The sequence below is a fragment of the Pisolithus orientalis genome, assembly GCF_024613125.1.
Source record: "Pisolithus orientalis strain OTSU chromosome Unknown F5J12scaffold_2, whole genome shotgun sequence".
NCBI lineage: Eukaryota > Fungi > Basidiomycota > Agaricomycetes > Boletales > Pisolithaceae > Pisolithus > Pisolithus orientalis.
Genome location: NW_026260783.1, coordinates 1,370,795 through 1,385,574, shown reverse-complemented (window position 1 = coordinate 1,385,574; position 14,780 = coordinate 1,370,795). Strand labels below are relative to the sequence as shown.

General features: G+C 50.2%; 4 protein-coding genes across 4 annotated transcripts; 2 read left to right on the top strand and 2 right to left on the bottom strand.

Moving 5' to 3' along the window:
• The first annotated feature begins 30 nt into the window (after positions 1-30).
• On the top strand, positions 31-4,255 carry F5J12DRAFT_798391 (Six-hairpin glycosidase-like protein). The gene is given in 18 exon segments (XM_051744215.1): positions 31-396; positions 467-889; positions 943-1,572; positions 1,592-1,780; positions 1,827-1,873; positions 1,925-2,110; positions 2,158-2,259; positions 2,309-2,470; positions 2,525-2,594; positions 2,649-2,928; positions 2,976-3,090; positions 3,142-3,272; positions 3,321-3,391; positions 3,440-3,616; positions 3,664-3,716; positions 3,764-3,831; positions 3,887-3,918; positions 3,972-4,255. The coding sequence occupies 18 exon segments, from the start codon at positions 67-69 to the stop codon at positions 4,083-4,085; spliced, it is 3,180 nt and encodes a 1,059-aa protein (XP_051605042.1). The 5' UTR covers positions 31-66; the 3' UTR covers positions 4,086-4,255.
• On the bottom strand, positions 4,256-8,067 carry F5J12DRAFT_761692 (uncharacterized protein). Its single transcript, XM_051742127.1, has 7 exons — positions 7,523-8,067; positions 7,240-7,467; positions 7,020-7,193; positions 6,861-6,947; positions 6,661-6,753; positions 6,129-6,606; positions 4,256-6,079 (listed from the first exon to the last, which is right to left on the bottom strand). Exons 1-7 carry the CDS (start codon positions 7,979-7,981, stop codon positions 4,668-4,670), a joined length of 2,931 nt encoding a protein of 976 aa, XP_051605041.1. The 5' UTR covers positions 7,982-8,067; the 3' UTR covers positions 4,256-4,667.
• A 3,039-nt stretch (positions 8,068-11,106) lies between these two features.
• Positions 11,107-12,666, top strand: F5J12DRAFT_711953 (phytanoyl-CoA dioxygenase; the record flags this gene model as incomplete). The annotated part of the gene is made up of 11 exons (XM_051740736.1): positions 11,107-11,154; positions 11,215-11,228; positions 11,289-11,391; positions 11,471-11,624; positions 11,697-11,795; positions 11,870-11,917; positions 11,977-11,995; positions 12,067-12,076; positions 12,130-12,315; positions 12,355-12,403; positions 12,458-12,666. 11 exons carry the CDS (start codon positions 11,107-11,109, stop codon positions 12,664-12,666), a joined length of 939 nt encoding a protein of 312 aa, XP_051605040.1.
• A 66-nt stretch (positions 12,667-12,732) lies between these two features.
• On the bottom strand, positions 12,733-14,760 carry F5J12DRAFT_712979 (Hydroxyethylthiazole kinase family-domain-containing protein; the record flags this gene model as incomplete). The annotated part of the gene is made up of 9 exons (XM_051740802.1): positions 12,733-12,883; positions 12,942-13,164; positions 13,220-13,301; positions 13,364-13,696; positions 13,744-14,018; positions 14,097-14,454; positions 14,512-14,571; positions 14,628-14,651; positions 14,701-14,760. 9 exons carry the CDS (start codon positions 14,758-14,760, stop codon positions 12,733-12,735), a joined length of 1,566 nt encoding a protein of 521 aa, XP_051605039.1.
• Positions 14,761-14,780: the final 20 nt, after the last annotated feature.

Genomic DNA, 14,780 nt, shown 5'->3' with positions numbered 1-14,780 from the left:
GTGACTCGGAATGATGTTAAATTCGCATAGATAATCCACCTTCCCGTTTCTTGATCTCCCTCGCAAATGGGTCCCGGAGTCGTCAAAGCCCTTCAAGGGAAGATTTTCGGGAGTGGGGACGACACGCCACGCAGCGAAACTCAGGGACGCGACCCAGGGTTAACGATAGATATTCCCGGAAAACCACCTTTTGCTAAGAAGAGTGGTCACCCACGCAAGAGCTCGAGATCAGTCGTTCCGTCGGATGTCTCTACACCTGCAGGGAGTTACCGTCAGCAACTGAGCCAGCTTCTGGGAAACGCCTATCGTGGGACAGAAAAGTACCGCCTGGAGCAAGACGCAAAGCGTGAACGTCATTGGAAGAGATGGGGTCCATACCTCAGCGATAGGCAATGGGTACGTCCACTCACAGTTTTTACCCTTTTACTGTATGCTATGTGAACATACCGGTCTAAATCTACTGCAGGCAACAGTACGAGAGGATTATTCTCATGATGGGAACGCGTGGAGCCATTTTCCTCATGATCACGCCCGATCCCGGGCTTACCGTTGGGGTGAAGACGGGATAGGTGGTATTTCAGACAACCATCAACGGTTGTGTTTTTCGCTTGCCTTGTGGAACGAGAAAGATCCCATACTCAAGGAGCGTCTCTTCGGGGTTACCGGACATCAAGGGAATCACGGTGAAGATGTTAAGGAGTTGTATTACTACTTGGACTCTGCACCGACTCATTCATACATGAAGTTCCTTTACAAGTATACGCAACGCAGGTATCCGTATGAGGAGCTTGTCAAAGAAAACGTTCACCGAGATCGAGACGTGGCAGAGTATGAAATTTTGGACTCGGATGCCTTCGATGACGACCGATACTGGGATGTTTACATGGAGGTAAGGAGCTGAGTGGGACACCATTTGCTTGATTTGTTAACCCATACATCCAGTATGCGAAGGAGGCAGACGACCCAAATAGCATTTCTGTTCGCATTACAGCATATAATCGGGGTCCGGAGCCATCAACGCTTCACATCATTCCGCATCTGTGGTTCCGAAATACATGGTCGTGGCCTAAAGACAAACCACCGATGCCATTGCTTTCGAAGTCCTCAACATTAGGCGGCCTGCAGTACATCAAAGCAAAGCATCCATCTATGGAAAAGTACTACATGTATTGTTTGCCTTCCCCTCCTCCTGTGGATGAATCCGGAAACTTCGCCGGGAACGAAGATATCGGGATCCAGCCAGATTTACTTTTCACGGGAAACGACACCAACTTCGAACGCCTTTATGGTGGGCAGAATCCTACGCCTTACGTGAAAGATGCTTTCCATGATCACATCATCCCATCGCACCGGGAGTCCATTGCCGAGAAACGCTCGAATTTACGGGAAAAGGAAACTTCCGCCTCAGTAGAGTTTGTTGATCCAGATCATCGTGGCACGAAATCGGCGGCCCATTATGTCTTCCGCGACGTCCCTGGCGGCGGAGGATGCGCTGTCGTGCGCATTAGGTTGACACCGTTATCTCCATCTAACCTCCCAAATCTTGAAGACGAAGGGTTGTTTGACGAGACCGTAGACCAGCGGCGAGAAGAGAACTGATGAGTTTTATGATTCCTTTCTACTTGGACAGATCAACGACGATTTTAGACAAATCACGAGACAAGCTTTGGGCGGAATGTTATGGACGAAGCAGTACTATCACTTTATACAAAAGGATTGGATCGAGGGCGACCCAGCTCAACCTCCCCCACCTGCCGGCCGGAGACACATTCGTAACATGGTAAGGCCATTCGATAGTAGCGACTGAAACACTGACAATTTTCTAGGATTGGAAACACATGTATATAGACGATATTCTGTCCATGCCAGACAAGTGAGGCAGTCTTCCAGCCCTCATTATGTGGTTAATACTGGTGTTTGCTAGGTGGGAATACCCCTTTTTTGCTGCTTGGGACACGGCTTTCCATTGCATACCTCTCGCGGTCGTTGATCCTGCGTTCGCTAAGAAACAGCTGGATTTACTCACTCGAGAATGGTATATGAAACCAGATGGACAAATACCTGCGTATGAGTGGAACTTTTCTGACGTCAATCCTCCTGTGCACGCCTGGTGAGTCTTGTGTATCATGTGGAGTTTAATGGCTACAGCCCGCATAGGGCCACGTTTAGAGTGTTCAAAATCGAGCGCAAACTTACCGGCAAGGAAGATCTGGCTTTTCTGGAGAGAGTTTTCCAAAAGTTGTTGCTCAATTTTACCTGGTTTGTTCGAACAATCCCATTCCTAGTACCTCGTCATAATTTGCTATAGGTGGGTGAATAGGAAGGACTCAGGTGGAAACAACGTCTTTGAGGGAGGTTTTCTTGGACTTGATAACATTGGCATCTTTAATCGCTCTGAGCCCTTGCCCACTGGAGGTCGTCTACGCCAAGCTGATGGGACTGCATGGATGGCCTTCTATTGTTTGAACATGTGAGCTAACCAAAATTTTCATTGCCTTGGGAATGCTTACCACTGTATCCAAAGGCTTAACATGGCCCTCGAGCTCGCGAAGCACAATCCAGTATATGAAGACATCGCTTCTAAATTTTTCGAAGTCAGTTAAGCGGGTGATTATTCCCCCGGTCTTTACCCTGACTTTCCTCGATAGCATTTCATTTTCATCGCCGATGCAATGACATACAAGTCCGGAGAGGATACATTCAGTCTATGGAACGAAGAAGACGGCATGTACTATGATGCGATTCAGTTCGGCCCCGGTAATTCCATGCAACTGCCTGTCCGCAGTCTCGTTGGCCTTATCCCTCTCTATGCAACACTTGTCCTGGAACCAACCGTAATTAATCGTCTTCCGGGATTTAAGAAACGCGTCGAGTGGTTCATAGACAACAGACCTGAAATTTCGGCTCGAAACATGGCAAATATGAAAGGTATATTAACGATTAGCGGCAATCTTAATATTTAACCTCCAATATAGTACCCGGCAGGGGGGAGAGACGACTGCTTGCTTTAGCAAGTAGGGAACGCCTCATTCGGATCCTAGAAAAGATGCTTGATGAGAACGAGTTTCTTAGTGAATATGGCATTCGATCGTGCGTCTAGAGCTCTGATCACTCCATGTTAATTCATTCATACCTGAAAAGATTATCGAAGTTACATAAAGAGAAGCCGTGGGGGATGGATGTCCATGGTCAGCGGTATGAGGTTGGTTACTGGCCTGGAGATTCGCATTCAGGGATGTTTGGCGGGAATTCTAATTGGCGAGGTCCGATTTGTGAGTAGCCGTCTGAGCATGCAGGACACCTCACCAATCATTGTTCAGGGCTTGCCGTCAATTTCCTCCTTATTGAAAGCCTTCAACGATTTTATCAATATTATGGTGATGAGCTGCAGGTGATTGATGTCAGTGTCGAGGAGTGTAGAGTCTAACCACCAACTCAGGTGGAATGTCCTACCGGCAGTGGCGTGTTCATGAACCTTGTGGAAGTCGCTGAAGAGATTCAGCACCGGATCATTCACATCTTTGGTCGTGACATCGAAGGAAAACGTGCTACGAATGGCGGAAATCCGAAACTCGATGGAGACCCCCACTTCCGAGACTACTTGTGGTTCTACGAGGTGACTTGCTAATGCGGGCTCCTTACCTGACTCTGACCCTCCCTTAGTACTTCCACGCAGATACTGGAAAGGGGCTTGGTGCCTCTCACCAAACTGGATGGTGAGGTGTCTTCTATCAAACCATCACAGTTCTAAATCTTTTTCAAGGTCCGGACTAGTCGCCTACCACATTTTGCAAAGTGGGATTACATGCCGTCTGCCGAAGACACCTCGGAGTATGTAAAATGCATAACATATATCACGCAATGCTGATATTTATTGACAATCTAGCTCCGCGTAGCCTAGTTCATCACTACTTTGACGTGGGTTTGGAGTTGTGGTTGCCTCATGTGACATGCCTAACGGTTGTTTTTAGGAAACAATCGACTCGCACTCGGAGTATGATGATGATGATACGCGTTCGCTTCGTAGCGCTATGAGTGCAATAGAACTGAGTTCTCTTGGGGATATCTCACCGGACGCCCTGTAGAAAGAGGCTTTTGAATTATTACTTGGCTATAATATCCCGTGTTAGTGTATCATATTAAGTCAGATTTCCTGTGGTCATTTCGGAGGACCGCCACTTTAGCATTTTGCCATACAAAGCCTAGAACCCACACTTCGTAACCAAGAGACCACCCTGTAGAGAAGTCATGTGGATCCTGCTTGTTATTGCAGTTTGTACCTCACTTCATATGCCCATCAATGGCACAACAAAATATACCGTATTTTGTGTAATGGATCTCATAGCAATGATTGTAGTATTCTATGAGTTACAATGACCAATGAATGTTCCACCTTTTAAATACGAAAAACTTGTGCCACCAATGGAAGGTCAAAATGAACGGGCAGGATAACCCCCAGGAACTAAAGCTGGCAAGCTTCAGCGCAAAGGTAGGTATGCAGGAGAGAGAAACAAAGGCGAAGGTGGCGGTGATACATATGAAGGGAAATAAGAAGGCATGCCATGTAATAATAAGTCCCAAAAGCGAGAGCAGAAGTATTCATGTCGAACCAATATAGGGGAAGGCGGCAAGGGTAGTGATGCATGCAAAAAGGTGGGAATGAGACACTATGTAACGTATAGGATGACTTGGCCTCCGGGACGGAACGACTCGAAAGCCATCTGCACGTCCTCGGTAGAGCCAAGGGAAATCATGTCACCATCCTCGTCTTTGTATTTCACTCGAAGAGGGCAATCGTCCCGGCGGGGGCCACAAAGGCGTATCTTCTTCTCGACTCTGTCGACAAGGTCAAGGAATTCGGTACTTCTTGGGACATGGATGACGAAGATGTCTTCGTTGTAGTGAACCTTCACTTTGACAGGGGGTGGCGAACCAACGTGCATGCCGTTGGTCATCACGCTTTCGAACGTCTGCGAGCGAGATGGCCTAAGGACAGGTCCTCCCAGCGAAGAATCACTCGAGCCAAATGGGGTTATTGGAGATGTGTTAGGCGAGTCGTCAGACGACCCGCGAGTTGACTGGCTCGACCCACTACCTCGTTTACTTTCTGCCGTGGTGGAGCCTTGTGGACGGTGCGCCCACGTGTTAGAAGGCACAGGTGGGAGACTAGGTTTCGGTACGTAGGCACTGGGCTGACTAGCGCTACGAGATCGAGTCATCGGAAATGAGCCACTAGTTACGGAAGGGGAAGGAGTCGCGCTCCTTATGTCGCCCTGGTCGTGTGCGGGCCGGAGTTGTGAAGAACTAGGTTGTGGGTGTAGTGGCGCTCGAGGGGGTCGTGCGACAAAAACCAAGTTATTGTCTGCGCTTACGCTCGTGCCTGAGTCCATGCCTGGGAGTGTTATTGGGTATGCCGGTGAGGTAGCAGCAGCAGCACCCGGCGGTAGTGGGAGAGGTATGTTGCGTAGTTTCCATTGATTGATAGTATGTCCACCGAAATCATCTGTATGCGTTCGTGGACGGTCTTGGCTGGAACCAGACTCCCACTCAGCATGGCAGCTACGGGCATTAATCCGACGAGGTCCTAACGGTGTACCTCTGCCCGAAGACGACAATAGCGGGTATTCCTCCAGATCGTCCTCCAGATCAAACTCAAATCCATCCGGAGATACGTAACTGTGGATAACCCCGCTAGAATATGAGCCAGAAGATGAGGCAACGGAGGCCTGCTCTTCACTCGAATGGGGTGCGATACGATGACGAGCACTAGCCGGGTGAAGGGGGAGATTTCTGGCAAGAGTCGAGTGCGACATGGAGGAAGAAGCCCTATCATGGGCATGAGGAAGCGGCGAACGTTGGGGAAGTGATACAGGAACAGATATGTGGCTGTTGTGCGAAACCATCAGGGCAAGGTTGCGCTCTGAAGCCCTCCGGCTTGCCACTTCCCTAATGAGGCGATTGATTTGGGTTTCCCACTGCTTAAGTTGCTCCTCCGAGCGACATCGAAGGGTGAAATACTCCAAGTCGTCATCCCCTCTCCACCAAACAGCGAGGGAGTACGATGCCGTCAGAGCCGACGCTAGCAGAAATTTAAGGTACGGATAATAAATCTAGACGTATGCACATACCTGTGGAATATCTCGGAGACGACGAGACAGCCTTCGTCACGTTGTTCAAAAAAATACGACCTTTAAGAAGAAGGGGAGTGTCCTTTTTCTTGTTCGGTACGGCGCCAGGTGTAGGCGAATGGACAGACTGCTTTTTCAAAATCGAGTTGTTCTTGCTAGCTTTCTTACCGTTTGGAGGAGGTGGGAGAGCCTCCTTGCAGCAAAGGATTATCTTTTCGAAAAGGAAAACGTGGTACTCCCGGTCGACGTCTGATTTGGTGACTGTGAATACATCGTCAAGGAGAAGATTGCCGAAGTTGGACAAATGGTGTCCCTTCCAGTCTTTCACACGTCCTTCGAGGTTCTTGACCGTCTGAAGATTCTCTTCGCGCCGTTGAGCTTCGTTTATCTTGTCGGCGATGCGCTTAGCAGCAGCAGAGCCGGCTCGGAGCTCCTCGTAGTGCGGATACTCGTTGGGAGAAGAAGCCTTGACCAAAGACTGGCAAACAGTTAATGTTTGAAGTATTCACTGCAAATATTACGATGCGCGTACATCAAGCAAGAGCGGATATTTGCAGATTCTCTGGACAGGCTTAATGAGGAAAGCAGGCAATTCCGACTTGGCGTTAATGAGGTTGTTATGCACCTACGAGACATCAGTACTCAAGGACTTTACCAAAACGGGATGAAAGCTGGCGTTGTCAGGCCGACGAGTGATAACTGGTCGAAGCCGAAATACCGCGTGAGACGCACCTGCAGGTTTTGTTCCTCCGCTAACATAAGCTCCACTGCGTTGGTGTAGTTGGCACAATAAGGTTCGTACACCGCAAAATCGTCCTCCTGCCGTGTCGAGAGATACAAAAGGTGTAAATAATAAAACAGGATGCAAAGAAGGGAGAAAGCTGTGCGTACGTTTTCGATGAAATGGAGACCCCAGCGCTGGTCATTCCATGGCATCTCTGCAGTGCCCTCAAGGCGGATGAGGAACTTTCTCTGGAAGTTCAGGAGTTTGTTCAAGCCGGGGAAAAGAAGATGAATGGTGTCTTGATCGATGGTGTTGCTGTGGGACAGGGAAGTTGCGTATTTCTACCTGGAGTGAGAGGGTGACAGACAAGCCAACGTATTTCCTCACCTGCATGATTTCCAAGTCTTGCACATATTTACGTTCCGTTTCCACAATCTCTCTCACAATATTATTGCGGCCAGCTTCCTGTGCATTAGCAGGGATTGCAGTGTTTGGAACGTCGTTGATAAGGGAATCGATTGATTCATGTGAAGTGAGCAAAGGCGGAGAAAGTGGTATGGGTTCGAATGCTTCGGGAGGCAGCAAGTCGACGACAGTAGTGACCGTACTAACGACCTACAAAAATCGCTCACATGGATACATGGCCATCATTGGACACAGATGTGCGTACCTTGACGAGGCCATCCGTCGAGTGACGTTCCCACAGATCGGTAACAGTAAATTGTTCGCAATTCTGCACTTGTTTGACCCTCATGGCAAACAACGCGATGGCATGCTTCTTTGCGCGCTCGTTGGTGACATCGAAGGTAGCGGCACCGGTATTTATGGCAATTGGAGGGTTTGCAGCGGGCAGTAGGTTGAAGAGAAAACAGAGCGGGATGCCTAGGGAGAAGCAGTCCCAGAGTTGTGTGACGGGGTCGGTGGACTGGCGAAGAGAGCCGGTGGGGGAGGACAGGACGAAGAAGTCGGAAAAGCCGGGGATGCGCATGAGACGGGTGCGAAGGGAGGAGCATTGCTGATAAAGAGATGTTGACTGGGAGGCTGCCTTGTTGAGGATGTTGTTGGGAGTCTCGATGACAAGGCTGGGGTTGGAGGCGATTGATTTTTTGCGACCAGCGACGTTCGCCATGGCGGCGGGAGAGAGAGAAACAGCGACTGGCCCGGGGGAGGAGCAGCGTTGAGGTCGGGGTCACTGCCAGTGTTGTCAGCCTGTGCTCGTGCCAGATAATGCAAATTTGAGACCCCGACCGAGACGGCTCTGTTGATGTGCACAAACACACGCAAACCTGCGTCTGCCGAGCCAATGCCGAGGCCTTCATTCAAACCCAGACAGGCAGACCGACTCCAACCGAACCAGCATCGCTGCAATCCCTCCGGGGGGGCTGAGACCCATGGCACCAGCGCGATCTACCAGGCGCACTCACCAAGACCAGCCCAGAAATGACCCTGCCGACTCAAATGCTTCCAACAAGACAGACCTCTTCCTGGAACCCATGATGGGCACCCCCCTCACCGTCTACGTCGAGAAAGACGTCGACGAAAAGGAGTCTCTGGTCGAACTCATCACCGTGCGCACACTCACCCGTCTATCCATCACTTTCTGATCCCTCCACAGAAACATGGCGGCGCCGTCGCACCCGGCTACAGTGGCACGCCCTATATACTCGGTATGTTCTCTTGGTCCCCCGTCGCAGCCTGGCTTGCCCACCTCGCAATACCCAGTTGACCCCCACAAGGAATCTGGCCAGAATCTTTACCGCCAGTATGCAGGAAAGAAGGGGAAAATCGTACTTCACTACCGCTGGATCCACGAGTGCGTCCGCTCGGGAGCACTCCAGACATTCCAGAATAACTGGGCAGGTTGCAAAGTCACAGGCACCGAGAAGTATGCTGCACATCGCACACCGCATCAGTTCACTCATTCTCCTGTGCAGACTCAGCCTTCCAACGCCGCCGCCGCCCTCGCAGGATGACCCCGCCTGCTCCCCCCAGTCCACCCAAGTACCACCCATGCAGTCGATCCCCCCTCATCCCCAAACAGTCCCTCCGATATCTTCCCCCGATCCCCTGGTTCACCCCCCACAACAAAGCTCGTACACTTACCCTGTCTACAGTCATGCGATATCTCCACTCTCAAGAGGCATTCAGCCACCAACGGCTGCTCCCCCTCAGTCCTGGCAGGCCCCAAATGCTATCGCGCCACAGCACACCCACATCCCACCACAACCTCCCGGGATGCTTTCTCGCCCAGCACATCCATATCGAGATGGCCCGTGGGTGCCTGGTTTTGACCAGCCGCCTCCGATAGTGAGTGGTCCTGGTGCTTCTGCGTTTGACTACAGATATCGGGATGATCAACCTGGATGGGTACCCCCGCCAGGTGAGTTCCCATACGACCCCGCTCCAGTGAGTCCCCAGTCGGTATATGATCCGAGAACGACGACTAACGCATTCGGTTTACTCGAAGTATCAACAATCCTACGAACAACCAGCCTACATGCCAGAAGCTGGCCCATCCACTGCTAGCTCATCTCACGCGGAAAACTCTACTGTAGAAAAGCCTCGTGGTCGGAAGAGGGTCAGATCTCAGGTGAGGTGGTTTCTTGGTGGTTACTTTATCCTCGCGCTCACGCCATAGTAGGCAACACCAGCAGCTCCGCCGTCAACGCTCGTTCTCAATAGGAGAAATCCACCTGCTCGCTCCCCCTCGCCTCCGACTCGGGTTATTAAGAGCACATATGGCGGCAACCTCTTCACCTCAGATGATGTGCTGTACCTCAAGAAGTACATTGATTATTGTCAAGAGCAAGGTTTAGTGCTCAGGTTTGCGGTTTCAATGGTAATGCATGTGCGACTGGTGTTAACGGAAGTCATCAGCCTACGAGAAATATGTGAAAGGATTGCTGTCAAGGTTATTAGACTCGACTCATGATCGTTTTGGATGCTGATACCCTTTGCCACCTTAACCAGGCTCCCCATCATACGTGAGTTAGTCGGTAGATCTGTCCTACATTTCCTCCGAATGTTTCCAGGTTTTATTCGTGGAGAAGGTACTGCAATAAGCATCAGATCCGGCTCGGCGGATATTCCATGGACACCGGCGACCTAGGGACACCGCCAGCGGACGACGACCAGGACTCCGGTGGAACAAACGAAGTTAAAGGTGGAATGACCGGTCCAGGGGTCATTGCTGCAGCCCAGCAGAGATTACAGCAGGAGGGAACTCGAATTCGCGATCGATCTCCTACTCCTCCCCGTGCGCTCTACAGAAGTACTACTGGCAAGGGTGTGGCATTCACGGATGATGACGTGGTATTCCTGGTCCGCTTCATGGAGTTCCGAAAGTGAGAACCATGTTCAGGTAATCGTCTGACTTTTCGTTTAATTTTCCATCAACAGGTCGCAGGATCGTTTTGATATGGTGACGTTTTGGAAGGATGTCGCCTCCAAGGCAAGGCCGTTGTAATGACAACTATCCCAGGCCCCACTGACATCTTCTAAAGGCTCCTCATCACTCGCGTGCATCGTGGATGAAGTTCTGGCGTCGTCACAAACACGAGTTAAATAGGACTGAAGAAGATGATCCACTACCCCAACCACCTGAGAAGAAGATGCGATACTCCCGCTCCGACGATGTCCTTCTTGCTAAATACTTTTTCACTAAGCCCGAAGGGACGTCTGACAAAGTTTTTCAGTCATTTGGTCGCTTGGTGTGTACAACTCAGCTTTTTCGATGCGAAATTAACCGCGTTTCCTTCAGCACCCTCATCACCCTTGGAAAGGGTGGCAAGAGCATCACCGAATCCACAAAGCAAAGATCGATCATCTTATCCAAAAACTCGCTAGTGGAGAGAATATTGATGTTGACGAGAATACGAGCTCCGCGGAGTCCTGAGGTGTATGCCTCTCACCTGCGGCTTCTTTACTTTGTATCTGGGATGTTACTGGGAGCTAATGTCGTATCATGTACCACGACTTGCATAATTCGCTTCAGAATATAGCTGAATACTCTCTGCATTGCAGTTGGTCGCGATTGTCGACGGGCAATACATTTCGATACTGCACAAGTGTACAACACTACCCTACTAGAGAAGTTCAGATCCATCACACATTCTGGTTGCGTTGCACCTCGATCAGGCTGAGTGGTTGTGAGAGAGAATGTCATTGATGCCGCTGTGACATCTTGCCCAAAACAGGTACGCAGATACATGTGGTTAGTCAAGACCGTCAATCTTGATCCTGACTTCTCGAATCATGGCGCAGCAGACACTGGAATATCTATCGCAAGACCAGGTGGATTTGGTCAGTCGGGGAGTTTTGTGCTATCAACCACCGACGTAATCCATATCGATGGCCACACAGTTCTATCGAGATGGGTATGCTAGGTTTCGCTACTTCATCATGCCAATACGCCGCTAAATCAGTTACTACCTTAGTTACATCAAGATACCGGGTTTCTTGTCGAAAGACGAAGCTGACTCGTTGCTAGCACGGTCAAAGCAATTGTTGGACCAGTTTGACCCAGAGAACCACCCACTCGTGAGGACCCATTTTGCTCTAGTCCTTGGCACTGCCGCCTTAACCCCCTAACGGCTCAAAGGCTTACCCGTTCATATAGACCAAGTTCACGACGTCAGACCACGACCACGTTGGAGACGAGTATTTCCTCGAGTCTGGCGACAAGATTCGCTACTTCTTGGAGGAAGATGCCGTTGGTGCGGACGGACGACTCACGAGAGATAAGACCAAGGCAATTAACAAGATTGGGCACGGTACGTGACGCTGGCACTCGTTCGCGCGGGTGTGTACGACTATTGGGGGAGTTGGCTGCATTGCGACTCCAGGGTTGCACCTTCTAGACTCCGTTTTTCGCAAAGTTACTCTAGAAAACGAGAAATTGAGATCGGTTGTGAAAGACCTTCGTTTTCATCATGATCCTGTTGGTGCGCAGCTCTCTCTCCTCGACAATGAATGCGAGTGGTTTACCGGTGTTCTGATCCCCCATGGAATATACAAGCACTCCAATCCATGGTTATCTTTAAGCAGCCTGAAATCGGTGGTGCAGGTATGTCACCGCTGTATATCAGTCACGACCTGTGAAATGAAGGACTCGTGGACCCTTAGTCCCTGAGCATAACGATTCGTAAGTTATAGTACATGCGAGAATAAACCTTCATCCATGTTTATCTGCAACTTTCCTATCATAACCGGAAGAACGTTTTTGGTACGATCGAACCCGATCTTCTCTTGGTTTCGCTTGACAAGCATCACTTACAGTATACATCTCCCCCCACCGCCCTGGGATTTTGGATACCCTTAGAACGCTGCACTCCATCGAACGGGGCACTCTCGTTTCTGCCCGGCTCTCACCTCACTGCGCCGATAACAAAGCGTTTTGTTCGGCTTGCTCGTGGCGGAACTGGATTTGAATCAGTCCTGACTCCAGATTCACCCAAACCGGATGTCCAAGAAGCGGCGAAGCAGTCTCTGTCCATCGGGCAGACTGTTTCTGAGAGGAATTACATTTTAGAACTCTGCGAACCAGGCGAGTGTGTTATTGGGTGTCACGGTCGTTTCTCACGACGCAGTCTACGCATAATAGGAGACCTAGTCCTCATCCACGGCAGTGTCTTGCACAAGTCCGAGAGAAACACGAGCTTTCGAACTCGATACGCATACACTTTCCATATGATCGATTCGCCTCCTTACGCTAAATATGATGAGAAGAATTGGCTCCAACCAACACAGTCAATGCCCTTCCCAAAGGTACTTGACGCCCCGCTCAAAGACACGATTTCCGCAACTGCATCTTGAACTGAATGTCGTCCATCTTCGTAGTAAATCTCCAGTTTGTTTTGAATTTCTCATATTATGTTACGTCTACGAGGTCACCTGTATTCTGGCTTTCTCAAGCACAGTCTCGGGCTTCAAGTTGTAAAGTTCGTCGATGAGCGCCGGTAGAAATGTGCCAGAGCCTCTTACGTCCGATCGGTATGCGGCGGCTTCCGCCGCTATCGTGAGTGCTAAAATACTGCAACATGACGCTAGGTGAGAATACAGGGGGATTACCGTACTAGAATACTACTCACCCTCCAACGGCTCCTAAAAGCATGTCGCCTCTCACGAGCATGCCGGGACCATTTTCGGTGCTCGCTCGTGTCCATGCTGTGGCACAGAACGTTGCGATACATGTTCCGACCATGCATCCAGACCCGGTGATGTCACCGAGGAGCTCGTGCCCGTTGTCAAGCCTGACGACGGTCGTGCCGTCTGACACCCAATCTGTCTTGCCAGTTAACGCAACGACACAACCTGGAAAACACGTAAGGTGCGGGGACTGGGCATGCCAATGGATAGAGTATCGCACGTTCCCTCTGTGCAAGATCTTTCACAGCCTTTGCGGGATCTGCAAACCCGATACCCACACTGTCCACGCCTTTAGCCTGGACCTATTGGTCTTGTTAGCACTTTTTTTTTTCGTCAGTCAACTCTGAGTCGCATTAATATTGACCTCTTGTGATTCAGCCAGTGCACCGAGTTCTCCCGCATTGCCTTTGATGACACTCGCCTGCCAAGTGTTGAGTAATTGGGCTGCAGTCTTGCGTCGGAACTGTGTCGCGCCGACACCGACCGGATCGAATACAACAGGCTTCTTCTCGCGATTGGCATACTTCCCAGCGAGTACCATACCTTCCTTGTCCTTAATCGTACCAAAGTTGATGAGCAATGCACCCGATACGCGACTGAGATCTTCCATTTCTTCTGGGGCAGTAGCCATGATGGGACTTGCGCCCAAGGCTAGGGTGGCATTGGCAGATTGATTGGTCACGACAACGTTCGTAATCTGTGAAACTAAGGTTGCAAGACAGACAAACGGTGAATGAGGCTTACCTGATGAACAAGAGGGTTTGTCGTCCGGATGACATGCATCAGGTCAGCCACGCCACTTTTAACATTCTCAGTGGTGTATGCGACGGGCGGCTTGGCTTCTTGTTCCATTGTGTAAGCGTTCCAAGCTGCAAAGGTGTCTCGGAGCGTTCCAGATATTTTGTAGGGCTCGCGGGACGCGACAATCTCAGAGACGACGGCGATCCCGTCTAATTTATGGCCAGATGGAGATATACTTCCATGAAGTGTTCTTAGTAGATTGTCGGATTTGATTCCTCCTGGTTACCCAACCAGCCAAATGATCACAATTTTAGCAAGAAAAGTGATAATCAGTTCAATGCAGGGATGTGTCGTACCGATCGCAACAGCCTTTATCGCTGTTCCATCCAAAGCTGCAAGGAGTGATCCTACCCCTCGCACTCCGATCACAGGGTTTGAGAGTTGCTTAGTGCCGGTGGGCCAGACAGCACCAATGCCGACATAGTCAACGCAGTCCTTAATGGCCTGTTGCACATGTTCCAAGTTGTTGCACGAAACCCCGACGATAGTATTTGGAGGAAGGAGTGAACGCGCGGTGCGTACTGGCATGTCTGTCTGTCCGAGGTGTACTCCGTCAGCACTAACGGCGAGGGCGATATCGACTCTATCGTTTATGATAAGAGGAACTTGGTACTTGTCACAAAGTGTCTTGGATTGGCGAGCTATCTCCAGAAACTGGCATCGACAATGAGCTTTTAAAATAAGCGCACGGGGTGATTCAAGGGTACGCACTTCCAGCGTGTCCGCATGTTTCTCTCTGATCTGGACGACGGTCACTCCTCCGCGCAAAGACTATCATGCAGGTATCAACTTTTCCTAGAGCTGAGTTGGATATGAATCGAACCTACTTCTTCTAAGGATTCGAGATACGTCTTGGAGTCATATTAGATATGTGAGTTCGGGCAGTTCACGCAAACTGACCGTTCCTTCGGGAAGCAAGTCCCGCCCAGTGACGAGATACAGAGAATAATCGATTGGCATACCGTCGGAGCGAACGGTTG

What these genes read in the sequence shown, in the direction of transcription:
- F5J12DRAFT_761692 (XM_051742127.1), bottom strand. Translation starts at nt 7,981, where the DNA reads ATGGCGAACGTCGCTGGTCGCAAAAAATCAATCGCCTCCAACCCCAGC. An exon ending in CGACGGATGGCCTCGTCAAG is followed by an intron (nt 7,468 to 7,522) that starts GTACGCACATCT and finishes CGATTTTTGTAG; the next exon opens with GTCGTTAGTACGGTCACTAC. An exon ending in GTCTCCGAGATATTCCACAG is followed by an intron (nt 6,080 to 6,128) that starts GTATGTGCATAC and finishes AATTTCTGCTAG; the next exon opens with CGTCGGCTCTGACGGCATCG.
- F5J12DRAFT_798391 (XM_051744215.1), top strand. Translation starts at nt 67, where the DNA reads ATGGGTCCCGGAGTCGTCAAAGCCCTTCAAGGGAAGATTTTCGGGAGT. An exon ending in AGTGAATATGGCATTCGATC is followed by an intron (nt 3,091 to 3,141) that starts GTGCGTCTAGAG and finishes ATACCTGAAAAG; the next exon opens with ATTATCGAAGTTACATAAAG. An exon ending in ATTATGGTGATGAGCTGCAG is followed by an intron (nt 3,392 to 3,439) that starts GTGATTGATGTC and finishes CCACCAACTCAG; the next exon opens with GTGGAATGTCCTACCGGCAG.